Source organism: Ictidomys tridecemlineatus, unplaced genomic scaffold (genome assembly GCF_052094955.1).
Source record: "Ictidomys tridecemlineatus isolate mIctTri1 unplaced genomic scaffold, mIctTri1.hap1 Scaffold_1399, whole genome shotgun sequence".
NCBI classification, from domain to species: domain Eukaryota; kingdom Metazoa; phylum Chordata; class Mammalia; order Rodentia; family Sciuridae; genus Ictidomys; species Ictidomys tridecemlineatus.
This window is the reverse complement of record NW_027521245.1, coordinates 2,383-24,021: the sequence shown is the minus strand read 5'-3', so window position 1 is coordinate 24,021 and position 21,639 is coordinate 2,383. Positions and strand designations below refer to the sequence as shown.

At 43.4% G+C, this 21,639-nt stretch overlaps 1 protein-coding gene across 2 annotated transcripts in view; it reads left to right on the top strand.

Moving 5' to 3' along the window:
- LOC144372640 (tRNA-splicing endonuclease subunit Sen15-like) overlaps positions 1-20,770 on the top strand; it is a 37,458-nt gene extending 16,688 nt beyond the window's left edge. The window contains exons 2-4 of one of the 2 annotated variants that reach the window (XR_013432591.1): positions 4,996-5,111; positions 6,046-6,208; positions 11,161-20,770. Coding sequence is in view for 1 of the 2 variants with exons in the window: in XM_078035962.1 (XP_077892088.1) it covers positions 4,996-5,111; positions 6,046-6,082 (153 nt within the window). In the remaining variant the exon portion in view is untranslated. The other variant, XM_078035962.1, reaches the window with a different exon arrangement.
- Positions 20,771-21,639: the final 869 nt, after the last annotated feature.

Genomic DNA, 21,639 nt, shown 5'->3' with positions numbered 1-21,639 from the left:
TTTTATAAGGGGGAAAATTGCCTGGAAGCCATGCTTGGTGAAGAGGAAAACCCATTTCAGCATTGCATTCCCAAACAGCAATATATCACCTTGATCTTGTCTAACACAAGTCACTATTTTAGTCCAGCAGCATAAACCAGACATATTTTACTGGTGCAGTGTGAGTTTTTTCAGGGAACTGCCTCATGACTCCTTTTAATCCTGTGGCATTTATTCAGAGAGCCTTATATTTTGCTCTCTGGAGTTGCTTTTAAGATTTTGTGCTGCCCAAGTGGACCCTGAGCTTTGTACAGATGCCTGGGGCTCCCCTGGCCCTCTCTGTTTAGAGTTGGGGTGGGGTTGGGGACAGAAGGTAACCACTTACAGGTTCTCCACATGGAGTTTCATTGAGCCTTGTGTCTTAGGGGCAAGAAATCCAGCACATTCTCTGGCCCTCTTCTGCATTTCCTGCTTCTTCAGTGACCACCCCTCTCCAAGGCAGGGCTGACCGTCCCATGCCTGTGATAGTCATGGGAAGTGCTGTTGGTCTTCTGTACTTTTGGTCTCTTTTTTGCTGACAACTCTAAGTCTACCCCTCACCCTTCTCCAAGGGGCATGCTGTAGCTAGGGGGGTAATAACTATCTTTTCTTTGTTTGTTCTGATGTGATTATTAATTGAGCTTTCTTTCCTCACAGATGAATTCCTGGTTTTGCCCTAATTAGAGCAGCCATAACCTTGATGTTCCCAGCCAGACTCTTTAAGTCCCCTCCCTCATTCTCAGACCTGTTGTGTATTCTCTTATGAACCTGGTCCTGAAAGATGCCCCTGGTTCACCAGCTGCCCCTCAGCTCCATGTCCACAGCAGTTGTCAAGCCCTACTTTGTAGCCCCCAGAAGAATGGATCCTTTCCTCTGAACCATTGCTGCTGGAGTTGAGATAGGGTGGGTGAGATGGGAAAGTTGCAAAATGAGAGCCCTGCTCAGGCCAGGTAGCTAAGTGAGCCAAGACGGGCAGTGAGGATAAACTCATGGCCCTCTCTGTCCACACTTTGCTCAGCCACAGCCAGGTGACTGTCAGCCAGCAAGAAGGTGGGCCAGCTACAGCTAGATCTTTTGACTTTCCAAAAGAACTGGGGAATCAGGATGATTTCGATGTGATCTCCCAATTCATAAATGTTGGTTTAAAAGTACTGTAGGGGCCAAGTAAAGCCTCAGCCCACAGACTGTTGGCCTTGAGCCCTGTTTTCAATGCGCCCATCTCTTGTCTAGACTCTTGCTGTGGTTCTGGCCCTCCACACCTTACCCCCCTTCCCCGCCCACTGACTTTTCCTCTCCAGGTCACAGCTCCCCCACTGAAGTGCTCTCTGAAGAGGCCTCTGCTGTCCACAGGGCAATGCTCATCCCAGCAGGTTACCTTTAAGTACTTTCCCAGTCTGACCCCACCACCCTCTGCACACCCTGGCTGTGCTCTTGTCACACAGGATGCTTGCTGTCCCCCAAGCTATATGAATATGTATGTTTTTTAATGACTAGACTATTTTCAAGAATAATTTTAGATTTATCAAAAAATCAAATTGATAGTATTAGAAGTTCCCATATATTCCTCTCCTCCCTGGACACACCAGTTTTCTCCTATTATTAATATCTTCATTAGAGTGGTACATCTGTTACAGCTAATGAACCAATATTGATAATCATTATTAACCAAAGTCCATAGTTTATGTTAAGATTCACTGTTTCTGTTGGCAATGCCAATATTTTGATACCATTTAAAATCTTTTTTGTCACAGTGGCATGCACTTGTAATCCCAGGGGTTCAGGAGGCTGAGGTAGGAGGATCACAAGTTTAAAGTCAGCCTTAACAAGTTTGGTGAGACCCTAAGCAATTTAACAAGACTGTGTCTCAAAATAAAAAATAAAAAGGTCCGGGAATGTAGCTTAGTGCATAAGCACTTCTGGGTTTAATCCCTGGTACCAAAAATAAATAAATAAATAAAAAGATATAAAATAAAAGAGAAAGTTATGGTCATACAGCTGTGCAAACCAGCAATTTAGAAGGCTGAGACAGGAGGAGCAAAAGGTGGAGGCCAGCCTGGGCAACTTAGTGAGACGCTGTTTCAAAGTAAAACTTAGAAGGTCTGAGGATATAGTTCAGTGGTAGAGCACCCCTTAAGTTCAGTCCCCAGTGTCACCAAACAACAACAAGAAACCCCACCAAACTTCTCAGAGTTCTCATGTGTGTTCAGTTAATTACCCTCCACCTTGGGTCTAGCAGCTTTGGATTTTCTGTGCTTGGTTCAGGATAGTGTGGGATACAGGCTGTTTGCAAATTATCCCAGGCCTGGGCCCAACCATGCTCTTAGCCCAGAAGTTCTTCTGGATCAGAACTATAGGCAAGAGGTAAAAGGAGAAGGAGTAGCCTTGCCTCTGGCAGCCTTAAGAGCTGGTGGACAAATGACCTTTCAGGTTGGAGCTGCCTAGTATGCCTGGATCTCACTGTAGATCCCAGTTCCAGAGGCCTGGCTGTCTGCCTGGACCTCACACCAAAAGATGGCCTCTTTTTCCTTGAACCCAACACTAAATGTCATGTGAAGGTGGTTGTGTGTTCAAATATTTTCATTGATTTTTTTAAAGAAAAAATATTATCTGAAAGTCACCAAATTACTTAATACATTTGCTTTTAAAACTTTTCTTCCCTCTCCCCTTCCTCTGTTTTTCTCCTCCTTGTCTTTTCTACTTCATTTCCTCTGTGACTGCTCCGATTCTGTGCTTCATTTATATTACTCTGTCACTCTGCTTGCTTCTTTCTGCCAGTTCTTCTAAGTGTACCTCTCTCTTCATTTGACCCATGGGAACAGATCACTTTCCCTTCCTGATGAATAACCAGGATCACAATTGTTGTCTGGTTTGTGCCCAGGGTAACAGAACTGATGGGCCTGTAGGCTGATTTTCCTAAACCAGAGCTACCAAGCGTTTCAAAAACAGTCTTGTTTTTGCCAAGCAAGGTGAGCAAATATAGGACTAAGTATAAACATCCATCAGGAGTTATTTTTGAAGTGATTGCTTCTAAATGAGAAGCATTTGAAAATCTCACAGCTTTCTTTACAAGTAAATTCCAAAGTCATGTATTTTGTGGTGTCTGCTGATTAATTACAATCCTGTGACACCATGAAAAGCCTGGTGGTTGGTTTTGTGCAGCTGTGGAGAAAAGAAAGCAAGGCCCAGTGACTGTGCCAGCTCTTTCAGGACAGTGGGGATTGAGGCTGAGGGAGGTATTTTTCCCTCTGGCAGTTACCACATAAGAACAGAAGCCCCAGCCAGACCCACTTCTGCAGACTCCAGGCCGGGTGGTTTGGGTCCCTGCGGGGGTGTGGTGAGGGAGTGACATTTGATCTGTTGCTTCTGAAATAACAGATCCTTTATTAGAGAAAGCATTTCCAGTCTCCACACTGGGACTGTGTGCATTATTCTATACAGTTACTTCTGTTTCAGAAAAAAAAAATAGTAGTAACATATAACAGAGTAATCAAAACTTACTTTGATTCTCCAAACAGAATGTGTTCAGCATGTATTTCTTGGTAGTGATTGCAGATGTCTGACCCCAGAATACCTGGCAGGTCACCCAGCAAGGTTCTGACAGCTCTGGGGGGTTTTATTTGTTTGTTGTGTTTTTTTTTTTTTTTTTGGTGGCTGGGGGGGGACTGGGAATTGAACCCAGGAGCATTCTACCTTTGAGCTATATCCCTAGACCCTTTTATTTTATTTTGAGATAGGGTCTCCTTAAATTGCCCTATCTGGCCTTGAACTTATGATCCTCCTATTTCAGCCTTCCTAGTTCCTGGGGTTATAGGGGTGTACCGCTGTTCCTGACCTGATCTATTTCATCTTGGCCTCTCACATTTCTTGTTACTTCTTTCCATATTGAACTCTCAATTATTTTACTACCGTGAGCCCAGCCCCTTGTTGGCAGATGGGAAAGAAGAAAAAGTTGATTCTGTTTACTTAGAAAAAATTATCTGCAGCTTCAGCAAAGGATCTGAATAGGGAAAGAAAACAAATACCATTAAAATAGGCTTCAAAGTTCTTGGTGCATTTATCTCTTCTTGCTTTCCTCCACCCACCTACCTCTTCCCCTGGATTTAGATAAGGGAGCTGAGACCAAAGATTTCTCTGACATGTATCTTTCTCCTTGGCACTAGCTAAGGTCAAAAACTCTTGCCCACCCCTTATTCTCTTTCATTCCCTGCAGATTTGTACTCCTCTCAGAGCTTCATGGATGTCATTGCTGAGTGTGAATTGAGCACACACACTTGCACTTGGCCTTAGTCACTTATCTGTTGGAATATGGCCATCATTCTAAATATAGGCACAACAGGACCTGCTTTGCTCTGTTTAATTCTAATGTATAATGTCATGTAAGGCTGGGGGTTACACATCTGCATTGTTGTCCCCACTTCTGACCCCTAAGGATAGATCTGCTAAATATATATATATATATATATATATATATATATATACATAATTTTAATCCACATATCATTATTCAATATTTGCAAGGCAAGCATTGGTGTGCCTGCTCTTTTAGTCAAAACTATTCTGATGAACCCACAGTGTTAAACCAGCTTGGACACTCAAAATTATTTTTCCTATAGGAAGACTGACTTGAAAATGCACATTTTATTTGCATGTAAAACTACTGACATATTTGTGTTTCTTTGCTGAAATAAATGATAGATTGTTTCTAATAATAAATTTTTGTGTGGTCACAGAATAGTCCCCAATTTTTGGAATTGTGTGAGGCACACAGAGCACAACTATGGGTCAAGGCCACAGGTTTGACACCACTGCTCCCTCCTCCAAAATCCACATGCTTTTCTGCAGAGAGCAGCACCCCATTCTTCAGGTGTCTGTTTTCTCCAAGGGAAGTATTTGGAGGAAACCTAAAGGGAAGAACTGAGCATTTAGGAAAGATACATTTTCACAGCAGAATGTTGCTTTTTCTCTCTCTCGGCTTAGGTTTTTCATTTGTTGAAAGCCTACATGGACTCCAAACACAGAACAAGTTCAGACTTTCTTCAGGAGCTGACTGACATCACTGTTTGTACCAAAGCCAAATTCTGGCTGGCCAAGAGGTATGTTAAAACCCCACGTTAGCAAGGAGTTATTGGGGTTAGCAGCACATTCGAAAGTTGCCATTATCTACTTGTGAAGAGTTTTAAAAGTCATTGGCATGACTTTTCTAAACTTACTGGAGTATGTATCCTTGTAGAACTTTAGGTTGTAGTAAAGAAAGAAGAAAAATATTTTTCTAAAATTGCTGAGTTACTAGGAGGGCATGTAATATGGATTTTTAAAAAAAAGTCTATGTAGTTTTTTTTTAATATCTTTATTTATTTATTTTTTATGTGGTGCTGAGGATCGAGCCCAATGCCTCACACATGTGAGGCAAGCGCTCTACCACTGAGCTACAGCCTCAGCCCCTGAGGTACAGCCCCGGCCCATAGTATGGATTTTTACTGCCCACCAAGTAGCTAATACCCTTTATGTGCCCTGTGTTAGAAATAAACAGTGAAAGACAGTGATTCTCTCAATCATGTGCTACAAACTCTTAAGTACCCTGGCAGCTCACAGCTGTGGGATTGATATCAGACTTAAGCAGCACTGAGGCTCAGAGAGATATCCTAGGGCAAGGATAGGAATAGGAGAGGGAAGTCACCATTTTCAGGTGGGCACTAGGATAGCTTGACATTGCAAGGCAAAGAAGGGGGCTACTTTTTTTTTCATCCTTGCTGTTGTTCATTTATTTTAGAACTTAGAACTTTTTGTATGTGAAAGATGAAGGAATAAAAAGAATTCTGCATTTAATATACAGGAAGGGTTGTCTGTAACACTGTGTTCAAATGTATGTTGGTGTACCTGATACTGGTAGGACAGTAAGTGCCCAGCGACTGGGTCCAGAGAAGACCCACACACTTCCTTACCACATTCCATGCTGCAGTCTGCTGAGAGAGCAGCCTCTCTTCTTTATTTTTTTTTTAAAATGTGCTTATTTTTTACTTTCGTTAGGTCCCCCACCTTATATGGCAAATCAAGTAATGGGTGACATGAGGCCCACAGATCATTTTGGTCCAAGAAAATATTGTTAAGCAAAGACTCCAGGCCAACTTTTGTCTTAGGAGAGGTGGGGATACACAGAGAAAAGTCGTTCTGGCTTTAAGGGCCACCAGAGGTAAGAGATATGTAAGTAGATGATTTTCATTCAACATTTTTATGTGACAAATGTATGTGGTACAGGAGTAGCCCAGAGGAGGAAGCAGGGAGGGCTGACATTGAACCAGCCATCAAGAGATGATTTGAATATCTGCCAAATTGGCCACATACTGTGACATTACCTTGTAATCCCAGTGACTTGAGAGGCTGAAGCAGGAAGATTGCAGGTTCAAAGCCAGCTTAAGCAACTTAGTGAGGCCCTGTCTCAAAATCAAAAATAAAGGAAGGGCTGGGGATGTGGCTCAGTGGTTAAGCACCCCTGGGTTCAATCCCCAATACCAAAAAAAAAAAGAAAAGAAAAGAAAAGAAAATTTTGCCAAATGGCCAAGGCAGGGAGGAGAATTCCAGACTTAGGTAATAGCATAAGCAGAAATATGGCAGTTTGAAATGGCAGGGTAGGTTTGAAGAAGTGTAAGAAAATTAGCTCTCCCTGTGGTACAGAATAAGGCTGAGGAAACATGCAGAAGCCACAGTGAAAGTTCCTTAAGGAAGCTTGGGGAAGGGGAGCCAGTGGCAGATATCCCACACAGCAGGCCTTAGTGATTGACCAGCAATAGCTTTGGACAGGGATGTTGATGGGGAAATTCTCTAGCATCTAAAATGCCAACAAAGTTATGTTGAATCTCTCATTTTTAATCTAAATTTTGTTTTCTCCATTTTATTTAGAGGATAAAAATTGCCTAACCATAAACTCTTCCCCTCAGCCTTGTCCTATTTGCCCTCAGTGGACTCTTAGCTCCCCCAGAACACATTTCCTGGAAGAACAGGGACTTGTGGTCATATTTGTACTCAGCTGGTTACCTATTAACAGGTCAAATCCTCCTTCAGGGGGATCAGGAAGTTGGGGCTCTCCAGAAATTATCCTGTTGAAACCCTCCTTCCAGCCAGAACTATCCCAAGCTCCAAACTCTCCAGTTTTTCAAGTCCTATAGTGAAGAAGTTTCTGGCCCCTTAGCTTGCTACTCTGTCATGGGTCTCATAGAAGGTCATTGCCCACCTGCTTCTTGAGTCCAGCCTTTCTTGTTGCCTGGGATGGAGAAGGCATAGTGACCCACCAGCCATTGGCTCACAAAGTCACCCCAGCTTCCTGTTCAGCTGGGGAATTTCTTTATAAGCCTTCCCGGTGGCCCCTATTATTACTCTCCAATTGGGCTTCTCATCATCATCATCACTGTCCCCCACCCTTCTCTTGATTTTTCTCCATGCCCTAGAAAATAAAGACATGGATCACTGCAGTTCACTGGGCTTCTACCTTCCTTGCCCAGAATCCAGGAAAGCCACAGTCTGTTTCCAGTACAGTCAACTCTCTATTATCCAAGTGTGAACTTTCCACTTGGTGGGTGGTCTGTGGATGGTTCCTAACACCAGCTTCCTCTTGCTCCCCAACTCACTTTTACCAGTATTAGTCAGGATGTGTTTAGAGACTAGAATAGTGTTTGGAAGGAAAACATGCTGCCAAAGCACAATGCATTCCAAAGCTTTGTATCTGTCTTTCTATATTGTCTACACCATTGAGAGGATAACCCTGATGATCCTGAAGAGGAAATTATAGAATTGGGGACAAGTGATGAAGCATCAGCCTGCCCCATGCCTTCCATGTCCCTAAGGGTGTCTTGCTTCAGGAGGTGTTTGTCTACACCACTTAGCTCCATGCTCAGCTAACCCACTCAGGTCCTAGTGGTCCCCTCTGAAAACAGACCCATCTTCCCTTCACCTGCCTTTCCCATGAAGATGTTACAACGCAGAGTATTCCAAATTCCACTGCTCCTTTATGTCCCTTGAAATTTATACATGAAAGAAGAATGATGTTCTTTTGAGCCCACTAAGGATTTTCTGTATCTTTTTAATATAAGCTATGAAAAAATGATGTTATGGCAAAAAGAAAATGTTGGTTTAAATTTTAGCACCAACACCTTTTTCCTCCTAAATTTATTTGATAATCAGCCTCAGTTCATTCAGTCCAATAAGTACAAAAATTTTAGTGGATGTGTCATTTATTTGTCCTTTTATTCCCAGAAAAGATTTTTAAAAAATTCATTGGAGCCAGGGGATCACCAATTCAATTTTTAAATTTTGACTCTGAAATTGAGGGCACATAAAGACTTTTGTCGTGTATTTGGTATTTTGACTTTGCAAGATTATTAAGGATTTATATGAGGTCTTTGAGCAATAGCCATGGAGCTGTTGGGGAATTTTGGGTGATGAATGGCCAGCTGGCAACGTGGCCTAAGTAAAGGACTGGGTTTCTGCTCTTACAGGCTACTTTTCATCCCAAGATGTCAAAGCCTTTATGGAAATCAGCTCATTAATCCTTCAAGTCCCTTCCTTCCCATTTTCCTCCATCCCTCCCTCCTCAATCTAGTTCACTGTCTCTTCCCTGGTGCTAAGGCAATTTGCCAACTATTGAAAGAAAACTAAGCTGACCCAGGTCAGGGACTCGCTGAGAATAAGGGTCAGCCACTGGCCTGGAAAGAGCAGCTGGGGGCCCTTAAAAGAGAATTCCGCGCAGTCCCCAAAGGTAGACAGTCTGCAAGCCTTGCTGTTTGCAGATTCCAGGTCAGCTGACCCAGCTGGATCTCAGGTCCTGCCTGAGTAGAAAAGACTTTTAAAAGCCCTGTCAAGTAGGACTAGGAGGAGCAAAAGACTGGCTGACTTCAGTCGAGGGCTGGGATTACTATTATAGTGGGCTAAAAATTTTGAGAGATGAATTTAGTTATCTAGTGTTTCCTTCTTTGGTTATCAAAGGGGAAAAAAAGGGAGTGTGTGTGTGTGTGTGTGTGTGTGTGTGTGTGTGTGTGTAGTGTGTTCCCTTTAATAAACTTAGTGAACTGAACAAACTATTCTGACTTAGCACAGTGTATGATGTGTTGACCAAAAGTTTTCTACTAAACTTTTTTTCAATTTTTTTGATCGTCAGTGCAGCATATATTTAACACAGAAAATAAGTGCAAAATTTGGAAAGGAGAATAGAAATCTGCTCCTGACCACAATCCAGTGGAAACCACTATTATTGGTTAACAATTTTATGTAGTTACTTCATCTTTTTTCCTATGTCTTTTTTTTTTGGCATAGTTAAGGTTAGACTGTATGTGTAAGTTACAGCTTCCTTATTTTACTTGACAGTATCATGAAAGCATTTGCCATTACTATTATCACTAAAAACTCTGTGGTACAGCTACTATGGAAAATATGGTGGCGGGCTGGGGATGTGGCTCAGCGGTAGCGTGCTCGCCTGGCATGCGTGCGGCCCGGGTTCGATCCTCAGCACCACATACAAACAAAGATGTTGTGTCTGCCGATAACTAAAAAATAAAATATTAAAAAAAAGAAAATATGGTGGCATTTACCAAAAATAGAAATTGAAAATAGAATTACTATAATCAGCAATTCCACTTCTGGGCACATACCCAAAAAAATTGGAAGCAAAGATATCTATATAGCCATATTCATAAGCAACATTATTCATGGTAGTCTAAGTATGGAGACAACTCAGGTATTCATTGACAAATGATAAATGACTAAACAGAATATTATATATCTATGTATATATGTATACACACACATGTATGTATAAATGTATAAAATGAAATATTATACAGCTTTAAAAAGGAAGGGAACTCTGACACAAACTACAACATGGGTTAGGGTAGTCAATAAAAGAAAATATTGTCTGGTTTTACTTATAAAAGGTACCTAGAGTAGTTACATTCATAGAAACAGAAAGTAGGTTGCTAGTTCTTAGATACTGGGGGAGGAGAGAATGAGGAGCTTCTAGTTAATGGAGGTAGAGTTTTAGTTTTACCAGATGAAAAGAATTCTAGAGATTAGATGCACAACAGTATAAATGCACTTAACCCCACTGAGCTATACACTTAAAAATTTTTAAGATGGCAATTTTTATATTATATTTTGTTATGATTTTTAAAAATTGAATGACAAACATTGAAATCATAAAGCCTTTTACCATATCACTCCTTCAAGCTTTTCATTGTTTTGACTTTTTGTGATAATTCTTAGCTTTTATTCCCTTGTGCAACCCCAAAACTAAAATATTTTGCCAGTTTTCAAATGAAGAACATCTTTGAAAACATCATTCATTGAAGGCATATTTCTGTCATCTGAATAATCAGTCATTAAGTTTACCTAACCATTATTTTATTGCTGGCCATTTAGTTTGTGTCCCATATTTTAGTGTTGTAAATAGTGTTTCAGTGAAAATCTTTGTGGTGATTGTGTGCGTGTAAACGTGATTGTCTCATGCTTGATTTCCAGAAGTGGAATAAGTTGATTGGGAGACACAAAAATGTTGAAAGGTCTTGATATCACTGCTAGATTGTTTTCCAGAAGGAAAATTTCAGCTCATCTTTCCACCAACAATGCTGTGGTAGACCTCTACCAAAATTTTACTAAGGATTTTTAAAATTAAAATTAGGTTAAGGAAACTTTTCCTTTTTGAATGCCTACTTTTCTCTGTATGAGGAGATTAGTATATGTTATCTCAAGAACTCTCCTCAGAACTTTCTTAGTATAAGAAATCAAACCCTGTGTGTACAGCACCCAGTTTAGTTAGCCTTTCACCTTGGCCTCAGTTAACAGATAAGTCAGACAAGCATGGGTAATTTTTCTTTCAATTTTTGCTTCCTGCATCACAGCACAGTCACTGCTATACTTGCGAAGTATTGTGTTTTATTTGATCTGCCTAAGAAGGGGTCTTCCCCCAAGCTCTGTACAAAGTACTGCTCAGCACTGGGCAGACTGCACTTTCAGTCAGAGGGGTCAAACTGTCAGTGCATTTGGATCACGTTGAACATGCATGTACTTTGTTCGGCTTGTACATGATTTAATTTTCTTTCTTTCTTTTTTTCTTTCTTTCTTTCTTTCTTTCTTTCTTTCTTTCATCTTCTGATCAAGAAATTTCACAATAAATCAAGATATTCAACTTTTTTGAAAAACTAGAAGATCTGGCAGCATCAGACCCCTGTTGCCACCTGGCCTTGGTTTGCCAGAGCTCTCTGGATGGAGCATGCTCTTCATGCATTACCACTGTCCCCACCATTGCTCCCTGCTGAGCTCTCTTGGAAATAGGAATTTGTAACTATTGGTATTGGCATTTATCAAGTACCAGGTTGGCTGATGGTAAGTTTTTACTCCAAGCAGTAATTCTTAGTGCATGTTAGAATTGTCTAGATAGAGTTTTTTAAACCTATGCCAGGCCCCACCCCAGAGGGTTTGTGTGTATGGTGGGGGGGCTGTATACCAGAGATTGGACTCGATGGCACAAAACCACTGAGCCACATCCCCAGCCCTTTTTTTGTATTTTTATTTAGAGACAGGGTCTCACTGACTTAGTGCCTATCCTTTGCTGAGGCTGGCTTTGAACTCATGATCCTCCTGCCTCAGCCTCCCAAGCTCTGGGATTATAGGCATGTGCCACCAGCCCAGCTAGAGTTTTTGATTTAGATATTTTGTTTCCTTTGCCCTCAGAAGTGTCATTTAACGCTGATGGATACTCTGGTATGGTGGTTATCCTGGCAACTGTGGCACATTTTCATTTTTGGGGTGAAGCTTGAATAGAGGGGACTATAGCTATGTCACTTCATTTGATGATTTAGTCAACTTTTTCATTGCTGTGCCCAAAACACCTAACAATTAGAGGAGGAAAATTTATTTTGTGGCTCACGGTTTCTGTGGTCTCATTCCACAGATGGGTCCCTAGGCGAGGCAGATGTCAGGGGAAACTAGTTAGGACAGGACACCAGGAAGCAGAGAGCAGCTCTCCTCACCAGATACAAACCCCAAAGGCATGTCTGTCCCCAAAGAGCCACCTCCTCTAACCACACTCTACCAGCCCACAACTCATTTAATTTCTATGAGGGGATTAATTTGCTAATGAAGTTAAAGGTTCTTATCATCCTATCATTCACCTCTAAACTGTCATGCATTCTCACACATGAGTTTTCAAGGGGACACCAATATCTAACCTGTAACATTCAATAAACTATTTCTTTTTTTTAAAGAGAGAGAGTGGAGAGATAGAGAGAGAGAGAGAGAGAGAGAGAGAGAGAGAGAGAGAGAGAGAGAGAGAGAGAGAGAATTTTTAATATTTATTTTTTAGTTCTCGGCGGACACAACATCATTGTTGTTATGTGGTGCTGAGGATCGAACCCGGGCCGCACGCATGGCAGGCGAGCGCGCTACTGCTTGAGCCACATCCCCAGCCCAATAAACTATTTCTTAAGCCCTGCCATATGCCATGCTGTATCAAACACTTTGCCTGGTTATTAAAACCACTACTTCAATGTAAAGAGGGCAGAAAATTAGAGTTTTCTGAAGTATACTCATAGACCTGGAATTTTAGATCTAGAAAAAACATGCAGCTTATTGTCATCCACTCCCAGCACCATGCAGGTGGAAAACTATAGCCACGGAGGTTGGGGCTGCACGCATGCCAGATGAGTGTGCTACCGCCTGAGCCACATTCCCAGCCCAACTGCTAGTATTGTTGAGGACTAAGCTCCCAGCTCTCTGTGGGACTCACTCCTCTTGGCCCCACTGCCTTCATCTGTCCAGACACAGTTTTTATATCAAGGCTTTGAATAGCCAATAACTTCAGCATCTGCTAGAACAATACTTCTCAGGGAAAAAAAAGAAGAAGAAGAAGAAAAAGAAGTGCCCATGAATCCCCTGGAGATCTTGTTAAAATGGAGACCCTCATTGACTAAGTCTGGTGTGGGGCCTGGGAGCCTGCATTTTTGTACTAGTTCCTATGTGATTGACTCCACTGCTGCTGGGACTCAGTAAATACTTTGAGGAGCAAGGGCCAGCCCCTTTGGTGGTCCAGCGCAAGGTTAGAAATACTACCACCCTTATGCTCTCGTTCCCCAGGGATTGGGGCTGCAACTGGGAGCTCAGGAGAAGGCCAAGGTTACTTAAGGTGTCCACCCAGCATTCTCTCCTCACCCACCTCAGATAACTTGCACTGAGGAGCTGTTGGCATGAGTGCTGTGAAGTCACATTCCCTGGTCCAGGTAGACATCCCTGTGTCCTCAGTGCCTGGGATAGGACCAGTGTTTTGTTGGCATGCAGTGAGCAGTTATCATTTTGGAAACTAACAGTCTGATACTGTGGTGGAAAAAACAGCCTCTCAGCAATATAAGAATGGGTCCCAAGGTTACTAGGAAAGCATGCTTGGGAATAAATTTTTGAATAAAATAGTGTTCATGAGGGGAAGAGATGATGGCGGGGAGCTAATGTTTGCCAAAGACCTAATGATTTGCTACCCTGCATCGAGTCTAATTTACTATCCCAAGTTAATTCTAAATTGCAGGCTGTGTATGTACCGTGTGATCCAGCTACTTCCTCAGAGCTTTCCCCCAGTGCTCCTCACCCTTCTTTGTGCCCCTGATCTATTTCTTCTCCCCAGGACATATGCTTCCAGCCACCTTCTGGTCTCCTCCCCTGGCCACCCCTTATCCACACTCCCATCTCTTCTTCCTTTTCTGTTACTTACCGGTCCCTGCAAGCTGAGTGGTATGCCCCTTGAGAGCATGTGGATTTAAATGCCTAAGGAAAACATGCTTATAGACAGAGCTGGGCTTGCTTTTGTGTGGCAATCCTAGTTCTTCCCTAAGGGGTCTGTGGCTAGCTGCAGAAAATCTGGTTTAGGATTCTCTTTTGCTCTCCAGCAGCTGAAGACAGCATTTATTTTCTAACCACCAGATTTATTCACACAAGAGATTCAATTCCCAGGCGGAAATACTGGGGCTTAGGTCTGATTTCACCTTCCCAAATCTGCCCTGCCTCCCAGACCCTTTCTTTCCCCAAGAAAGAGGTCCTTCTTTTGCAACAGCTTGAAATAAAGAGAGGCTGAGCCCTCTGCCAAGCTACAGGTTGCTGTTTCACTTCCATGCCACTGCTGAGAATCCCTAAGGAGGGTTATTAAAATATTCAGATGGTGTGGCATTTTAAGGCTATCATTTGTTGTCCCTGCCAAAACTTTCAGGGAAGCAAGTTTCAACAGGGACGTTTAGTCACACAGCAAGTTTCCAGGCATTGCTGGTGGTTGTGTTTTGCTTTTTAGTTTCCTTTCTCTGTCTGTCTCTGCACACCACCCCCCACTCATCAACAGCCTGGGCTCATAGTCTGGGTAAAATCAGTTAAAACTGATCAGTATGTTAAACTGAGACTTTGAGCAAGTTGTCCAAGGTCAAATCTTCTTCATATCACAATGAGAAACATAAAATCCTTTTATACAACTGCACTCCAAGAATTCACCCCCAGTAGTGCCCTCAACTTTTTAAAATATAGAAATCTGTAGCCTTAACCTGGAAATCATAATTTATTCAATAGAAGGCTCAGAAACATCTTCCTCCCCTTGTAGCTGTTGGCTCACTGGGGTCTTGTTGCTGGAAAATTCGGACAATGTTGTCATTGTCTAGCTCACAATGAGTGCTGCCTTAGTGTCCTGAGCACATTCTCATAATGTTATGTGAAGCCCTCATGCAGTGGGATACTTTTTTCCCTTTGGCATGTAACTTGTTCCATCTTTTGAGTAAATCAGCACATTCCTTACTTTCATTGAGCCTTTCCTGTGAACTAAAGTCAATTCAGATGCACAGACAGAACAAAGCAAGGTAGTAGGCAGAGTGGGGAGTAGAAAGGTGAGCAATGAGTCTGTGTTTGAAAAACCATGTGAGTAGGACAGGTACAGATTTAATTAGCTATGAACAAGTAAGAATTTAGTAAATATTGGAATGAGACAAAGTGTGTTACAGGAGCTGGGAAGGGAGAAATAAGTGCCAGCTCATGGGGGTAGAGGTTCCCAGGAAGTCTTCTAGGAGGCAGGGGAAGTTTTTAAAGGCTAGGGGAGAGGTAGTTATTAGATAAAGTAATCTTAGATTGGATAATGAGGAAGGTGATGCTGGGATGGAGCCTGGCGCTAAGATCTCATTGCCCAGATACAAAGAAGGAATCTTGGAATAGAGCTGAGCGTTGGTGGCCAGCACATTAGACATGTATAATGGAGCCATAATAGGGTCTCAGTTGTCAGAGTTGAGGTGAGAAGAGAGCTTATTCCTATGAAATGATTAACCAACAGTGGAGCACAAATAAAAGTATATAGAATAAGTACAAGAGCTTGGGAGTGGGCAACGAGTGTGAACTGTGATGGGGAAGACTTTCTGGGGGAGGTAGGTATTGAGCTGGGCCTTAGAGCAAGGGTCTGATTTGGAAATGCCAAAAGCAATGCCGAAAGAGCAGGTCCTGAGGGGGAGCGTACAGCGAGTGCAGTGTGGCATACTGCAGGCAGTGCACGTCGGTCTGTTGTGGGCCGCAGGGAGATAAAGGTGAAGAAGAGGTGCTGTGCTTAGGGAGCAGTGCAAGATTTGATACAAGACCCGTTGTGTCAGCCCTTAAGTGTCAGCCAGAGGAGTGTGGCCAAGGTTGAAGAGGAAATACTAAGCTCAGGCAGATACTGGTGAGAGGATGCTATGTGTGCTTACATGGAACCCGCCCAGAGAGGCTTTAAGACTTTCCAGCCCCACATTGGTCAACAGAATTTCCATTCTTTCCTGGTGATCAACCAGAAGCTCCCTAGTAGCAGTCTACCCACTTCCTGTCTTGGTCACCTGGAAGTCCTTGTCTTCTGCTTGGGCCACTACTCATGGAAATAGAGACACTTGTATGTACCAGAGACCACATCGCTTTTGTCTTCCTAAGCTTGCTAATACGACCATAGAACCTTAGAATTTATAGCAGGAAAGGGAATTTAGAGTCACTTAACCCAGTGGAATTCTTTCTTCAAACAGAAACTTTTGTGGAAATTCAAGATGGGGGATGTTGAAGATAGTAGAGGTGGTAAATACAGTTTAAGCTGGGATCGGGGCCAGGAGACCCACCTACATGACTTCCTTCCTATTGGAAGCCTCAGAAGGGACTAAGAGAAGCACTCCCACTCCCTATTAATAAAAAAAATCTTATCCAAACTGATATTTGCAGAAGAGGTAATTAGACACGGGGTGCGGGGGGCAGGTGTGTCTGGCCCAAGAGGTGGCTCAAGTTATTGGAATGTAAATAGCAACTTTGCTTTTTTGCTATTTGAGTTGCTTCCCTCTCCTGCTTCCTGATCATCCTTTTAGAAAATCCTGCAACCCTGCGCCCCAGAGCTGACTGGGGTCCTCCCTCAGTAGTTGCCCTTGCTGGCTAGGGCACTCGGCATCAGTCCTCTTTGCCATCAAAATAGCTATTCCAGATCCTTTTTCCTTAGAAATCCACTCACAGGGGCTGTTGCTGGGGCTCAGCAGCAGCGGTCACCTAGCACATGCAAGGCGCTGGGTTTGATCCTTAGTACCACCTAAAAATAAATAAATAAAATAAAAATATTAGGAAAAAAAGAAAGAAATCCACTCACAGCCGGTTGACTACCACTGGATCTGACCAGCTAGTCGTGCCAATAGGTTCTGAGTTCTAACATGATAGTAAGTTAGTTCTCCTGGGTTGCACAGTTGTTTGCAGCAGTGATCCTTTGGAGAGAGCACATTTGATGAAGTTAGTAACAGACCAAGGCTTTCTAGCGGTGTGCAGACCTGGTTGGAACATGTCCCTGCCCTCATTTTGAGCTGACTCAGCCCTAATATGTTTTTCCTGAGTGGCCAGGCTTTAGGCTACCTTCAGAAGGGCTTGTGGGGAACGTGGACTGTTCTTATGTGAATGGGCCAAGGGAGCAGCTTGGAGAGGGGCCCTCCTCAGCTCCCTGTTCTCTCCCTCCTTCAGCTACCCCTGCTGCCCAGCCTTCCAGAGTGATTGGACGGACCTGCACCCTCATGGAGTAACACCATCCAACAAAAGTTTAGGGGCCATTCCAGGACTCCCTGAGCCAGAGAGGGCCCCCATCAGCCTGTGGGCTCTGTATTTTAGAGTGACTGTGCAGAGGGTCTCTTCTAGAGGTGCTTGGTGAATGGAAAGCCTCTAGTCTGAAAACAACTCTGTGCTGACATTGAGAGAGGCAGAGTATTCTTACACACACACTAGCATGGTGTGGCCTTATCTGTCTTTAGTCCTGAGTTTTCATCTGTAAAATAGAAAGCTCTAAAATGTGGGTGTGAAATACATGAGGATGGAGAAGACATAGTAAATAATGGCTGTAAAAGCATGAAAGAGTACACAGATATGGAAAGTATCTGTTCCTAAGTTTTGGTTTTTTATACTGGGGATTGAACCCAGAGGTGCTCTACACTGAGCTACAGCCCCAGCCCTGTTTATTTTTTTAAAGTTTGAGACAGGGCCAGACATGGTGGCACACAACTGTAATCCCGGTGACTCTGGAGGCAAAGTCAGGGGGATGGTAAGTTCAAAGCCAACCTTGGCAACTTAGCAAGGCCCTGAGCAGCTTAGAGAGACCTTGCCTCAAAATTAAAAATAAAAAGGGCTGGGGATATAGCTCAGAGGCAAAGCACCCTTGGGTTCAATACCTAGTAATACCACCACCCACAATCTTTTTTTTTAAAGATAGGGTCTTGCCAAGTTGCCCAGAATGATCTGGAACTTGGGATCCTCCTGCCTCAGCCTCCTGAGTGGCTGGGATTACAGGTGTGCGCAACTGTACCCGGCAGTAATTTGTCATCAACATCATCAGCATGCTGCAACAGGCCCTCAGGCCGATCATCACCAGAGCAGCAGTGCTTGGAGCCTTGCTTTTCCCCAGATTGGCTCTCAGGCACAATACCAGAGCATGTGGGTACAAACTGACATGCTGTAATTGTGTGGCACAGTATCTTCCTTTCATCTGATTGTGTTGGGGACACAAAGATAGAATTTGTTTGTCTAGAAAACCTTAATTTTGTTCTTGGCTTTGTGCTGATCCTGGATAGATCACTTGAGCTCTCCGAACAACTTTGATGATTTGCAAAAAAAAGGAATATAGGGATGATAATGCCTATTTCCCCTCCCTCTTAAGAATTTTATAAAGATTAAATGAAATAGAATAGAAATATTTTTGAAGATAAGACTTTTAGTAAAAAAAATGCAGTTTACTATTATGATCATGATTACTTTTATTGATGGGGCTGAGGTCCAAGCATGTGCCAAGTTCATGTCACCATGGTTCTATGGAGCACGCTGTGAGAAATCCTCATCTTGATGTTTCCAGGCTTCTCATGCAACATCAAGAAGCTCCATTCTCCTCACCTATTTATCTTTTTATGCTCTTAGAAAGAAAGGGGACCTCTGTTAACATTCTATGTAATAATTGATGCTATATATCCTCCAAGCCCCAAACTGTAAATAAAAGTTTTCTTGAATACTACTTTTCCCCCATAATTCCCAGCACATAGCTTATTAAGTTATTAACCAGCAATTTTTCTGGCAGCATATTAAACTTTACTTTTAAACAAGTCAGGGAGGAAAACATGCATCTCTCATAAAAGGAATAAAAAACATACACCCTCTAAAACAGTTTCCCCGGGCTTTGAACAAATCCCAAGCCTCACACAAGGTCTCTTTTTCATCATTCTCTGCACACAGTTTGAGTGTTAGTGCATTAATGAGAAAAAGATGCCTAATAGAAAGATGGAAAAATACGAGGGCCTCTGGGGGTGTGGGTGGCTCCTTAGGTTCTCTGAAAAGGCAGGTGAGCCTTCATGAAGGAAAAAAGGCGAGGCTGTGGCTTGAGGTTCTGGGCTTCTTCTGCAGCAGTGGCATTCCTAGGGGATGCAGAGCGGGCCATGGCTTTGGCCCTGCCCTGGGAAAGGGACCCTGGTACCTTCTGCAGAGTGAAGAACTTGCAGAATGCCTCCCTGTGAGTCTGGTAAAGGGGTGAAGGCCCTCTACTTCCATGGATCCCACCCCTTGGAATGAAAGATGCTTTCTCAAGGGAAGCCCATGCATTTGTAGTGCATGGACCGGGCCTTTGCTCTCTTTCTGGACAGACTCACAGCTCATGGCTCTCTTTGTGCATGGTGACCACAGAGAATTCCCTGGAAACTGGTCCACCATCAGAGCAGGGCATGGAGGGTGGCTTCACTATTAAAGGAAAATCCAAGTACGAGTGCTGCAGGGCAGCTTGTACCTGAGGGCAGGAGTATAAACACTGGCAAAGCTCCAGACCAAGGAAGGCTGGGTGGTTGTAGGAGCCCAGCATAAAAATGCAGCCCTGCCGTCACACCTCCCCTGGTGAGGGCGAGGTAAATGTGCAGGCCCAGGTAGCCTGCCAGACTCTGCATGCTGCCTCCAGCTGGCCGGCCTACAGATTTGAATTCCCACTGTTCTGGTAGAGGGAAACAGCCTTTGTGGAAAATACATATTCTACAACTCATGACCATTGGCATCTTGGCATATTAAACAAATACCCTGTTGCTTCTCCAGGAATGCCATATGATGGTAACTTGGCTGGGGGCTGTAGTAAAAATGGAAATCAGAACAGGGTAGGAGGCTTTTTTAAAATTTAACTTACACTTCAACTTTTACTTGACTTAATGTGGCCTGCATCAAAGAAGGATCTCCTAACTCCTAACCACAGCAATTCTTCCTTTTATAATCAAATGGGATGAGAGACATCATCTGCTCTGTCGAGAGCCACCATTGCAATGACCAGAACTGCCAGCACTACAAAGATGGCCTGTGGGATCTCTGGGAGACCAAAGGATGGTCAGCAAAATATCTGGGGTCAAGTCAGCTGTTCAGATTGTCTTCCGAGACTGTTTTTGATGGTTAGTCAGGAGCATTTTAAATCAGGGCATGGTGTGGCTGGACATGTGTCAACTGGGGGGAGTCATACAGCATGTAGGAACATGTGTTAGACTTTTCCCTCTCCTCGTCCTGCCTCCTGCACCCACTCTGCCTCTTCCCAGCCTGACTCCACAGCCCTTACCCTCTTCCCTGTGGCTTCCTCCCATCTCTGTGGGTGTTCTGAGAACCCCGGATGTGGCTTCCCTTGCTACCTGCTGGCGCCCAGGCTACACCCTGCTGGTGCCTCTGGTTCTTTAAGGGCTGTCTTGGAGCCTTGATTACAGAAGATGGCTGTGATGAGCCCCTGTTGGGTCTCAAGACTGAGAGTCATTTCAAGCCATTAGCTTATTGGATACCTGTTTGATATCTAGAATTCCTTCTCCTTCCTCTTATCAGACCAAATCCTTCCATGTCTTTAGACCTTTCCATGGAATTCCTTCTGATTGCTTTATGTATATTTTGCTTTCCTCCACATACCTCCTTCCCCGTGTCCTCAAAACATAAGACTGCAAGGCCAGAACCCTGCTCTCTCCTTCTGTTTCCCACCTCAAGAATGATACCCCATGGTTCTCACTAAGTTTCTGGATTGATGAAAGAGAATCATGGCTCTAATCAGTGTTGTAGGGGAGTACTTCACTGGGGACCAGAGTGACCCAGGCCCTGACTGTTGAAGTCCAGATTGGGTTTCTTTACTTAGAACTTAACATATACCAGCAGTCTACACCAGCAGTCTAGGTCAGCTGTTTCTGACCTTCTGAAGATGGGAGTGAATTCTTCAGGAAGTTTGCTGTATCCAAAATGAATCATCTGTTTCTTCCAGGAGCCCGCAAAGGCTTCACAAAATTTTTTGTTTGTTTTTTGTTTTCGGTACTGGGGATTGAACTCAAGGGCTTTGCTACCAAGCTACATCCTTAACGCTTTTAATTTTTTATTTTGAGATAGGGTCTTGTTGAATTTGCTTAGGGCCTCACAGAGTTGCTGAGGCTGGCCTTGAACTTGGAATCCTTCTGTCTCAGCCTCCCCAGTCCCTGGGATTACAGGCATGTACCACCACTCTAGCAAGCCTTCACAATATTAAACAGGCACCTGAGCACTCCAATGTGACTTGAGCTGATGAGGCCCTACTAGACTCTGAAACCCTTGGGAGCTTTTGGAACTCTTAAAAATCATTCAGAAGCTCTCTGATTTTGGGCCTCTGTTCACACATTCTGTATCATTTCCTCCTGTCTCTCCCCATACCATATCCCTTTAGTACTTACTATTATTCCTCAAACCTTTCATGTCCCAAATCTTCAGACCTGCTGCTTCCACTGCTGGGGTCACTGTCTGTGAACTGCTTCCCTGGCTCCTCTGAGTCTCCATCTGCCCTGGGGTCTCTGACTCCCTAAACAAAAACAGAATGGTCTGCTCTGCCATCATTGTTCAGTTTTATTCTGTTGTCTCCTCCTTGGAGCACCTGGCATAGTGAGCCGCAGGGGCCCTTGCCCACTGAGCTACATCTCCAGCCCTTTTTATTTAATTCAAAAAATTGGGGAGGGGTTTACCAGGGATTGAGCTCAGGGGCACTCAACCACTGAGCCACATCCCCAGTCCTATTTTGTATTTTATTTAGAGACAGGGTCTCACTGAGTTGCTTAGCACCTCACTTTTGCCTAGGATGGCTTTGAA